Source organism: Notechis scutatus, chromosome 1 (genome assembly GCF_049901735.1).
Source record: "Notechis scutatus isolate UNSWTSFEM ecotype Mainland chromosome 1, rNotScu1.2, whole genome shotgun sequence".
Lineage (NCBI taxonomy): Eukaryota > Metazoa > Chordata > Lepidosauria > Squamata > Elapidae > Notechis > Notechis scutatus.
The window spans coordinates 18,755,917-18,768,678 of NC_142009.1; the positions used below are offsets into that span (position 1 = coordinate 18,755,917).

Genomic DNA, 12,762 nt, shown 5'->3' on the forward strand with positions numbered 1-12,762 from the left:
TCCTTCCATGCCACTGCAAGGAGCTGATGAAATAATTTTGCTTGCAACTTAGGAATTTGCTTTGCTTCATTTCATTTTGCTCTTGAGAGCTACAGTCATCTTTTCTGCCAACAGATAGCAGACTGTTTAATCTTTTCCAACCTGATGACCTCCAGATAGATTAGTACTTCAGTTGCAGAATTTCTAGCAGGATCAAATGCATGATCGAATTCCAGAGGTGGTCTGGAAAGTACCTGGATGGAGAAGGCTTGGTGAAGTGGAGTCTCTGGTTTTCTGAAAAAAGCTAGGCTGATCAATCAACTTAAGATTTGGATTCAATATTAAATTCCTAATAAAGGAGGTGATCCTATCTGAGCAATATATTCCATACAACCTATATACAGGTAATCCTCGACTTACAACAGCTTGTTTAATGACCATTCAGTTACAGTGGCACTGAAAAATGTAATTTATGACTGTGTTTTCAGTTATGAGCCTTGGTGGTGCAGTGGTTAGAGTGCGGTACTGCCGGCTGCCTGCAATTTGGCAGTTCAAATCCCACCAGGCTCAAGGTTGACTCAGCCTTCCCTCCTTCCGAGGTGGGTAAAATGAGGACCCAGACTGTTGGAGGCAAGAGGCTGAGTCTCTAAACCGCTTAGAGGGGGCTGTAAAGCAGTATATAAGTCTAAGTGCTATTATGATATGTTATAATTGATTATTATGGAATGAATTATAATATGAATTAAAATCAGTAGGAGCTGAGTTTTTCTCTAAAGGATATTGCGGATTTGAAATTAAAGTCTAATGATGATGTAATAATAATATAATACAATATGGAAAGTTGATTAATATGAATGTAAACTTAAATCTAAGAGGAAAAGACTATAAATATTGTGCACAAGAAATATATACCAACCGACACACTGTATAATTGAAAGAAGGTTTTATTTGTTGCTTTATGTTTATGTTTGTCTATGTTTGTTGTTAAAAATAAAAAAAAACTATGTATGTATGTATGTATGTATGTATGTATGTATGTTATTCAGCTTTGTTCAGGTATTTTCCCACGTCATTATAGTTGTGCTTTTAAAGCACAACTATAATGATGTGGGAAAATACCTGAACAAAGCTGAATAACATACATGTAATTACCCTCAAAAACTTAAGAAAACATACACACACACACACACACACACACACACACACACATATGGATCTTTGGTTATTCGGGTTTTCTCCCACGTAAAATTGGAAGTATCTTGGCAACGTTTTGACAAAATCTCATTCGTCATCTTTAGGCTTGTGTCTTCGGCTTTGTGCTTCTCGGAGTAATGTGAGCTTGCAGCTGCTTCTTCCTTTTAACTGTTAGTGGGGGTGTGCCTTGATTGGGTGGGGGCTTGGCTGTGTTCTGATTGGTTGGGGGGTGTTCTGTTCAGGTGCGGGCTTGGTTGTGCTCAGGTTAGTCTTAGTTGTCAGGGGATTTGTGATCCTGTTGTTTGACTTCGCGTTTGTGGTCGTGCCATATCTTCATGGTGGGTGTCCGTTCGCTTCATGTATGGGTCGGAGGGGTTTGAAGCGGGTAATGATGCAGCTGCGGTACGGCTTCTGGTCCGTGGTCGTGTCTCATCATCTGTGTGGGTGTGAGTCTGCTTTCTACATGGAGGTGTGGTGGTAGCATCTTGTGTGGCCCTCGTGGGTGTGGGTCTGGTATCATTCTTCATGTTAGGTACTCGTTTGTAAGTGAGGGCGGGTTTCCAAATGGCTGGTAGGCGGGAGGTATCATCTCGTTTATTCATGCTGTGTGGGCGTTTTTCTATCTCTATGGCTTCTCTGATTATTCTGTTGTTGAAGTGTTCGGTTTTGGCGATAGTTCTGGTATTTTTAAAGTCAATTTCATTTCCTGTGGCTTTGAGGTATTGGACCAGGGAAAAGTTCAGTTCTTTTTTGATTGAGTTCGTGTGTTCTTCAATGCGTGCACTTATTCTTCTGTTGGTTTGTCCTATGTATGTGGTGGGGCAGGCAGTGCATGGGATTTTGTATACTCCTTCATTTTCTAACTCGATTTTGTCTTTAGGGTTTCTTAGGATGGTGGATATTTTTCTGTTTGTGCAGAATGCTGTCTTAATGTTGTGTTTTTGGAGGATCTTGCTGATTTTGTCTGTAGTGCCTTTTATATATGGGAGGAGGGCTTTGCCGTTCTCTTGTTCTCTGTCTTGGATTTTGGTTGGGGTTTCTTTTTGGATTAGGTGGGTAATCTTCTTTCTTTGGAATCCATTGGCTGTTAGTACATTAGTGAGAGTATGTAGTTCGGTTTTTAGGTGTTGTTCGTCGGCTAAGCATTTTGTTCTGGAGATGAGTGTCTCGGCTACGGAATTGATCTGTGCTGGGTGGTGGTGTGAGAGTGCATGTAGATAGCAGTTTGTATGTGTTTTCTTCTGGTAGATGGTGTGTCCTAGGGAGCCATTGGATTTTTTGTATACTAAGACATCTAGGAAGGGAAGTTGATTGTTAGTTTCTGTTTCCATGGTGAATTGTATTTTGGGGTGTAGGCTGTTGAGGTGTGTGAGGAAGTTTTTCAGTTTTTCTTTCCCGTGTGGCCAGATTATGAAGGTGTCATCTACGTATCTGAGCCAGAGTTTGGGTTTATGATCATATTTTTCTAGAGCTTGTGTTTCAAAGTGTTCCATGTAGAGGTTTGCGATGACAGGTGAGAGGGATGATCCCATGGGTGCTCCTTCTATTTGTTTGTATTTTTGTCCGTTGTAGGTGAAGTATGTATTGGATAGACAGTGGTTGGTCAGATCTAGGATGTGCTGGGGGGGGTTGTATTTGTTTTGGATGGCTGTCAAGGCTTCTTTTATTGGCACTTGGGTGAAGAGGGATATGACATCGAAGCTCACTAGTAGGTCGCTGGGTTGTAAGTTTTGTTTCTTTATGATCTCGATGAACTGGAATGAGTTTCAACAACAGAATAATCAGAGAAGCCATAGAGATAGAAAAAACGCCCACACAGCATGAATAAAAGAGATGACACCTCCCGCTTACCAGCCATTTGGAAACCCGCCCTCATGAACAGACGAGTACCTAACATGATGAATGACACCAGACCCACACCCACGAGGGCCACACAAGATGCCACCACCACACTTCCACGTAAAAAGCAGACTCACACCCACACAGAAGATGAGACACGACCACAGACCAGAAGCCGCACTGCAGCTGCATCACTACCCACTTCAACCCCCCGAGCCATACATGAAGCGAACTGACCCCCACCATGAAGATGCAGCACGACCACGAACTCGAAGCCAAACAGCAAGATCACAGCTCACCAGCTCAAATCCCCCAGTAACTAAGACCAACCTGAGCACAACCAAGCCCCCACCTGAACAGAACACACCTCCAGCCAATCAGAACATGGCCAACCCCCCAACCAATCAGAACACAGCCAAACCCCCAACCAATGAGAACACACCCCCACCCAATCAGAACACAGCCAAGCCCCCAACCAATCAAGTCACACCCCACTAGCAGTTAAAAGGAAGAAGCAGCTGCAAGCTCACATCACTCTGAGAAGCACAGAGCTGAAGACAGAAGCCTGAAGATGATGAATGAGACTTCATCGAAAGCGTTGCCTAGATACTTCCAATCTTACGCAGGAGAAAACCCGAATAACCAAAGATCCACATACAAATACCGAGAACCTCAGAAAAAAATATATATATATATATATATATATATATATATATATATATATATATATATATATATATATATATATATATATATATATATATATATACATGTATATATATATATATATATATATATATATATATATATATATATATATATATATATATATATATATATATATATATATGTTTTCTTAAGTTTTGCGGTACTTACATGTATGGTGTTCGGCTTGGTTCGGGTATTTTCCCACGTCATTGTAGTTCTTTTAAAGTTGTAGCAACGTTTCAGCAGAATCTCATCTGCCATCATCAGGCTTCTGTATTGTGTCCGTCTGTGGCCCTCATGGGTGTGGGTCTGGTGTCATTACCCAACATGATAAATGACACCAGACCCACACCCATGAGGGCCACACAAGATGCCACCACCACACTTCCACGTAAAAATCAGACTCACACCCACACAGAAGATGAGACACGACCACAGACCAGAAGCCGCACTGCAGCTGCATCACTACCCACTTCAAACTCCTCTGAACCATACATGAAGCGAACTGACCCCCACCATGAAGATGTGGCACCACCACGAACTCGAAGCCAAACGAACACAGACCCAGACCCCAAACTCAAAGCCATATTAAAACCCAAAATGCTACATCACAGCCACCTGCTCAGGACATCACATCAGAAAACTCAAGAAATTACACCTCAAGAACTCAAGAAGTCACAACACAGCAAATGACCCAGGATATCACAGCACAAGACCAAGGATACCACAGCAATAAATCTCACAAGGTCATCACACAACCCATTACCCAAGCTGTTACTACACAGGAGGCTAATGGAAAAGAGATCAAAACACAAACGACCCAGGAGATTACAACGCAAGACCCAGGATACCACAACAAAAGAACTCACAAGCCCATCACACAACCCATTACCCAAGCCGTTAAAACACAAGAGGCTAACGACCCAGGAGATGACAGCACAAGATCCAGGATATCTCCACAACAAAAGGCCATTACACAGCCCATTATACCAACATCAACTCCATCAACCAATCAAGAGGCTGCAGCACAGCCAACCAGCCCAGCACACCATCCCCCACCACTTGTATATAGAGAGAGATGGCAGCTCCGGTCACACACTGCTTGCACTGGCACTAAGCCGAAAGCACCAGCCTGAAGATGGGAGTGGGACCTCGCCGAACGTTGCCTAGATACTTTGAATCTTACGCGGGATAGAACCGAATAACCAAAGATCCATATATATATATATATATATATATATATATATATATATATATATATATATATATATATATATATATATATATATATATATATATATATGGATCTTTGGTTATTCGGTTTTCTCCGCGTAAGATCAAAGTATCTAGGCAACGTTCGCGAGGTCCCACTCGCCATCTTCAGGCTGGTGCTTTAGGCTTCATGCTTGTGTGAGCAAAGCGTGATCGGAGCTGCCGTCTCCCTATATATACTGGTGGGGAGGTTGGCTGTGTTGTCATTGCTTGATTGGTTGATGGAGTTGATGTTTGTAGATTGGCTAGCTTTTTTGTAAGAACATGTGTGGCTGAGGTATTGGCTGTGTGTCTATCAGCCTCCTGTGTTGTAACGACCTGGGTAATGGGCTGTGTGATGACCTTCTGAGTTCTATTGTTTTGACATAGATGTTGTTTTGCCAAGATGCTCTCAATCTTACACGGGAAAAGACCCGAACACGCCAAGACCTGCATATATGTGTGTGTGTGTGTGTGTGTGTGTGTGTGTGTGTGTGTGTGTGTGCGTGTATAGTCTAAGTGCTATTGCTATTGCTGACCTTTGCAGCATCCCCATGGTCATGTGATCAAAATTCAGATGCTTGGCAGTTGGTTCGTGTTTATGACCATTGTTGTGTCACAAGGTCATGTGATCCCCTTTTGTGACCTTCTCACAAGCAAAGTCAATGGGGAAGCCCGGTTCACTTAACAACTGTTGTTACTAACTTAACAACTGCAGTGATTCACTTAACAACTGGGGCAAGCAAGCTTGTAAAATGGAGCAAAAGTCACTTAACAACTGTCTCACCTAATAACAGAAATTTTAGGCTCAACTGTGGTTGTAAGTTGAGGATGACCTGTATAACTGTGGTGAAAAATGAGAATAAAGAGAAACTGAGGGGAAAAAAATAACCAACCCTCCATTTTATCATGAAAGAAGTATTCAGCGATCATCCGGGATCTGCACAGTGTCCATATGGCTCACAAAAAAGAAAAAAAATCAACATTAATCATCTTACGAAGTTCAAGACCTCTCAGGTTGCACTCTGCACTATTTTTGAACACTGACATCTGGAAGAGCTGCACGCCAAAGCAGCTTGAGAAGGAAGATTCTGACACAGCGCTTGCTGATTTCACGGTCAACAAACTGGAAGTTGCCAAGACTATATGGGGCTCCGAAAAGCAAAGGCTGGCATTATCTATCCCAGAATAGTCAAGTCATCCAAGAATCTTACAGGTGCTGAAATAATGAACAACTCAATTAAGAGTGCTCAGGTGGAGATACAAGATATAGAGTTACTGAAATGGGAGAAGCTACCATATCATATGACCCACATACACCAGGACCTACTTAATTTTAAACATAGAAATAGCAAAACATTTCCCATAATCTATTTTTTTAAAGTGTGGATGGACAGAAAACAAGTAGCAAAGGTTAACATTATATGTTAATATTCTATTACAACTCTTTATTTTGTAATTCACACTTAGCTACTTTATACAGGTAGTGCTCAACTTGCAACCTTTCTTTTAGTGACCATTTGAAGTAACAACGGCTGTGAAAAAAGTGGCTTATGATTGTCCCAAAGTGCTTTTTCAAGAGGCAGCTGGACTTTTTTCTTTGAAGACATTTCACTTCTCATCCAAGAAGCTTCTTCCACTCTGAAGAAGGTTCTTGGATGAGAAGTGAAACATCTTCAAAGAAAAACAAAAAAGTCCAGTTGCCTCTTGAAAAAGCATCTTTGTGACAACTATGACCTGGATGATTGAGAATCTCTACAGATATTTGACCTATGACTGTTGCAGCATCCCCTGTGGTCATGTGATCATAATTTAGGCACTTACCAACTGGCTCATTATTTATGATGGTTTCAGTAACCTGGTGTTATGTGATCATCTTTTGAGGCCTTCTGACAAGAAAAACTAATGGGAAAGCCAGATTCACTGTATAACTTAAAGTTGTAAAGATTCACATTACTAAGTTAACAGCTGCAGTGATTCACTTAACAACTATACAAGAAAGGCCATAAACTGGGGCAAAACTCACTTAACTGTCTTGCTTAGCTAGCAATGGAAAATTTGGGCTTGGTTTGTAAGTTGAGGACTACCTATATTAGATCGCAGGAACATTTTGAATGTCGAGATGCTTTCGAAAAGTTATCCAGATTGATAAGGGATTCAGAACATGTCACCCAGTTGTTGAGCCAGTCTCTCTAAGGTCATAAATGTCATGTAACAGTACATGTCATATCTGTATAACCATAATGTGAGATCCTTTGCCATCAATTAGTTCCTGATGTAGGTACACACAAGTCCTACAAATGCTGAAACAGTGTTTTATATTCCGGCAGTTGAGGTAGTCCTCAACTAACAGCCACAATTGAGCCCAAAATTTATGTTGCTAAGTGAGAAATGTATTAAGTGAGTTTTGCCCCATTTTGCAACTTTTCTTGCCACAATTAAGTTAATCACTGCAGTTCTTAGTAACATAGTTAAGTGAATCTGGCATCCCCATTGACTTTTCTTGCCGGAAGGTCACAAAACGGGACCAGGACACTGCAACCGTCATAAATGTGAGTTGGTTGCCAAGCATCCAAATGTAAATCACGTGACCACGAGGATGCTGCAATGGACATAAGTGTGAAAAGTGATTCCAACTCACAACAGTCACTAAATGAATGTTAAATGAAAGTCGAGGACTAACTGTACCAGATAAAAAGAACTCCTTAATTTCACTTGTAAGTGGAAACTGACCACATGAAGGAGTGTTTGATTCTCCACTGTTTCTGTGCATTTTAATCTGCAGGCTTCTGTATGGCTACCGGTTGAATTACCTGGAAAATTACCTGTATGGCTACCAACTGAATTACCAGGAAAAACTACATGCAAAACAGAGGTGGAATTCAGCAGGTTCTGACCAGTTCTGGAGAACCGGTAGAGGACATTTTGAGTAGTTTAGAGAACTGGCAAATACCACCTCTGATTGGCTCCGCTCCCATCTATTCTCTGCCTCCCGAGTCCCAGCTGATTGGCTGGGTCTTCTGTGGTTGCCCTGCACAGGAGAACGGAGCTGGAAAGCAGGTTAGTGGGGTGGGGAGGGAATGGGATTTTGCAGTAACCTTCCCCTGCAGTGGAGTGGGAATGGAGATTTTACAGTATCCTTCCCTGCCACGCTCACAAAACCACACCCACCAAGCCACAGAACTGGTAGCAAAAACTTTTGAATCCCACCACTGATGCAAAAACTTCAGTAATGAAGACTGTTACCTTAGGAGGAACGTAGAACTCGAGAAGGAACCTTTCCCCTTCCATCTTTACTGCTTTCCTTAGCAGCAAACGGCATTTTTGCCACTGAGAGCTACCCACACAGTTTGTATCATCGGCAACCATGTAGCGAAGGGTTCCCTCCCTCTGAATGTCCACTAAATCCACTTTAGAAGATTGGCCCTTGGAAAGCCAGAGTTTGTGGGTCCATTTCTCTCTGGAATCGATATGTTCTTTGCTAACAGGAGGGCAGTGCTCCCTCTCAGACTGTTTGCTTTGCACGGCTTCTACACCTGGCTCGGGAGAAGACCGCCGATGCCACATCTCCTTCATGCCATCCACCACGCACAAGCTCATGTTCCTCAGAGAAAAACCCTTCTTGAATTTTGTCTTAGAAGAACTGTGTACGGAGACATCTTCGGAGCTCCGGGACTGGCCGTAGGAGGAGACTTTCCTTGCCTGAGCCTGTTGGGTTTGGCTCAAATACCTGCTGGAGGTGAGTGTGTGGTCCATGCTGTCTAGAGACTCCACGGAAGTCTGCTCTTTTCTTGGCAAGAGATCTCGCCCATAAGGCATGTGGCAGTTCTGAAGGCCCACAAACGGGACAATGTTATACTTCGTAGGGGAATTGGACACAAACACCCTGTTGACCTCCAGGCTGAAGATGTCCAAGAAATTTGCTGCAAAATGATGAGAGAAGGAAGTCTCGGCTCCAGGGGTGTCGTAGTGAGGATTTTCCTTCAGGAACTGGCAGAACTTCTGAGCAAAGTCCACAGCAGCAGCCTGGGCATGGAGCTCACAGAATTCCCGCCAGTCAGGAAGCTGGGAGGGAGGTTCTTGACAAAGGGCATCGCCATTCATGACTGTTCCATTCCACCTACAACCAAGAGAAAGACAGTGAGCGAGAGAGACGGACAAGTTCTAATTTGAGAACCCACCTCTCCTCAAATACAGGTAGTCTTTGACTTACCACCAGAGGTGGGCTGCACATACTTTTAACAACCAGTTCGCCAAAAATGTAAGTGCGTGCATGCGCACATGCCCACTTCACTTGTGCGCAGCTGCAAAACCAGAGGAATTTCCTGCATGCGGCAGCCAGGGTGAGTAAATCGGGCGAGGCGTGGAAAGCAGCTGGGCTGTGAGGTTGGAGTGTGCGAGCAAAAACGTGAGATATATAACATGGGATAGGGCCTGGGTGAGTGGGCAGGCCCAACTGGTGATCGTAACTACCGATACGGAAGAGCCGGTCCAAACCGGCAGCAGCCCACCACTGCTTACAACCATTCATTCAGTGACCGTTTATAGAGTTAAAACAGTACCGAAAGTGACTTATGACTGGTTTTCACACTTAAAACTCTTGTAGCGTTCTCATGATCACATGATTAAAATTTGGGTGCTTGGCAACTGGCAGGTATTTATGTCGGTTGCACTATCCCAATTCTCCAAAGCACCTGAGGGCAGGTCAAGAAGCAATGGGTGGAAACTAATCAAGGAGAGAAGCAATTTAGAACTAAGGAGAAATTTCCTGACAGTTGGAACAATTAATCAGTGGAATAACTTGCCTCCAGAAGTTGTGGGTGTTCCAACACTGGACATTTTTAACAAAAAACTGGATAACCATTTGTCTGAAGTGGTGTAGGGTTTCCTGCCTAGGCAGGGGGTTGGACCAGAAGACCTCCAAGGTCCCTTCCAACTGTGTTGTTCTGTTCTGTTCTGTTCTATTCTGTTCTATTCTATTCTATTCTATCCCGGGGACACGTGATCACCCTTTGTAACCTTCCCAGGTGAATTCCAACAAGCAAAGTCAATTGGGGAAGGAAGATTCGCTTAATGATTGTGTAATTCACTTAATAACTACAATGATTCGTTTAATAACTGTGGCAAAAAGATCATCAAATGGGACAAAACTCACTTAACTGTCTTGCTTACCAATGGGAAGGATTACCTGTGCAGAATAATTTGATTTGCTTGCATTGGACTATTTCCGAAGAGGTGGGGCCTGGAGGAGAAACAGGAGCCCTAACAGTAGTAGCAATTAAACCTCTCAACAAATTCGGAAAAAAATTAAATAGCCTTCATAACATCTAAGATCCATTACACTGGCAAACGCCCCCATTCTCTCTCAATTTTTAAAATGATATTGGGCTTGAAAATCTTAACTTCTCAGTTTATTCATCCAACCACTTCATCAACTGCAAAATTAACATGAGCCAAAGGAAAGGGATGGGGAGATATATCTCACAGCCCGTATAATTTTGGAGATGTAGAGTCTGCAAAGGGCACTTACATGTTGCAATCTTGTGTCCTCCAAGATCACACTGCTAAAACCTAACCACAAACTCTTGTACTTAATTGCCCAAATTATAATAGGAAATGAAAGGTAATAGGTAAACAGTTACACAGAGCTACAGATATTTAAAAAAATATTACTTCCAACTTTGAGGGGGGAAGCATGAAAATCTATGCCAAGCATTCTGGCTTGTTGCCATAGCAACATTGCTACCATTTCTTCATGTACGTCTTTCGCATGAAAAAAAGGTGATTTTTAAAAAGGATGCCACAACCCCTCCTGCCTTTGATGCATGCACAGATAAATGCATTCACGTGAACATTAAATCACCAACTATGCTTTCCTAATGTGGCTTTTATAACCAAAAGCACCATGTTGAAAGGAAAGAAAATCTTCTCATCTTTTGAAGGAAATTCACACCTAAATTCACCTCCCTTTCCTGCCTCTGAAGTGGCCTATTTCCTGTGTGTTCCTGGAGTACGTGTGCTTCCCATGGAGCTTCTATCTCACCGCCTGCCCGTTGCCAAGGCAAGCTGAAGCTGGATCAAGATGACCCATTTCTGACAAGTCTGCTGGACAAAACACAACCACTCCTGGAAGCCTTGTCTCCTCACATCATGGAAATATTGATTGTGTGAAATATAAGTCAGTCTTCCCATCAGGAAACTCCCTTGCCTCCTCCACTTCATCCTTCTGCCCGCCTGCCCGCCTTCCCTCCCTCCTTCCTTCCTTCCTTCCTTCCTTCCTTCCTTCCTTCCTTCCTTCCTTCCTTCTTTCCAGTAATGCAGAAATCAAATGCAGGTAAGTCCTCAACTGAACCCCCACATTTCTGTTATTAAGCAAGGTAGCTGTTAAGCACCCCATTTTACAACCTTTCTTGCCATAGTGGTTAAGTGAATCACTGTGGTTGTTAAATTAGTGACACGGTTGTTAAGTGAATCTGGCTTCCCCATTGACTTTTGATCACATGAGCTTGGGACACTGCAAACCATCGTAAATATGAGCCAGTTGCCAAGCACCCAAATTTTGATCACATGACCATGGGGATGCTGCAAAGGTTGTAAGTGTGAATAATGGCCATAAGTCATTTTTTCCAGTGCCACTGTAACTTCTGTCATTAAATGCTTGCAAGTCGAGGACTACCTGAAGGGCCCTTCCATTTTGGAAGAAGATAGCACATCCTTGGGGCATGTACATTCACAAACATTTGTTTATTTATTTAATAAATACAGCCATATACTTGACTGTAGTGACTAGCCATTAAAAACAGAGTAAAAATAGTATAAAAACACAACCAAAATTGTAAATAACATAAAGTAGCAGCCAAAAACACCCACAACATCCCACAATCAATATAACCAAGTTTGCTAGCAACTTGGCAGATCTTAACACAGGTCATAATGATTAGACCAATGACAATAGTGTATCAACAGAGGAAGGTGCCAGAGATGCAAACTTCATGTTCTCAAATGGTACAGAACGCTTCTGTGCTTCAAGAAGGAAGAAAGCTCTTGAGGGCTATGGAGATTCTCAGTCATCTAGGTCATGGTTGTCCCAAAGATGTTTTTTCAAGAGGCAACTGGACTTTTTGGTTTTTCTTTGAAGACATTTCACTTCTCATAGAAGAAGTTTCTTCAGCTCTGACTGGATGGTGGGGAATGGAAGGATTTATACTCCTTGCAGATAGCTGGTCATTTGCATTGTTTTAGAGAGTCATTGAGGCCACTTGGAGGTTTGTCTGTCTCCTCAGGGTCATCGAGGTAGTGCAATGGGCGTGGAGCCTTCTTGGAACTGCTGAAAAGGCTGTGTTGTTGTGGAGTTCTGTTTTCTGTAGGAAGTTTTCTGCCCTGTGTCCCTTCACTGTTGAACACAGGCACAGGCTGTTGGAGATGGATCTGTGTTGTCTCCATCTCAAACTGAAGCACAAATGGTCCATTCTCCCGCACCAATGGATTTCCAGAAAAATTGCAGACTACAGGAACCATTTGCACTTCAGTTTGAGGTGGAGACAACACAGACTCATCCCCAACAGACTGCACTTGTGTTCAACAGTGAAAGGACACGGCAGAAAACATCCGACAGAAAGCACAGTTCCACAACACAGTTCTTTCAGCAGTTCCAAGGCTTAACACCCATTTGAACTTCTCAGGTGACCCTGAGGACACAGACAAACCTCCAAGTGGCCTCAACAATTCTCTAAAACAATGCAAAAGACCAGCTGTTTTGCAAGGTGTATAAATCCTTCCATCCCCCACCAT

General features: G+C 42.7%; 1 protein-coding gene across 6 annotated transcripts in view; it reads right to left on the bottom strand.

Moving 5' to 3' along the window:
- Positions 1-12,762, bottom strand: part of SH2B2 (SH2B adaptor protein 2) — a 78,787-nt gene that overhangs the window by 28,193 nt on the left and 37,832 nt on the right. For all 6 annotated transcript variants that reach the window (XM_087957628.1, XM_087957616.1, XM_026672401.2 and 3 more), the window contains one exon: positions 8,218-9,091. In XM_087957628.1, the coding sequence (XP_087813754.1) occupies positions 8,218-9,075 (858 nt within the window). In that variant the 5' untranslated portion in view covers positions 9,076-9,091. The remainder of the gene's footprint in view (positions 1-8,217; positions 9,092-12,762) is intronic.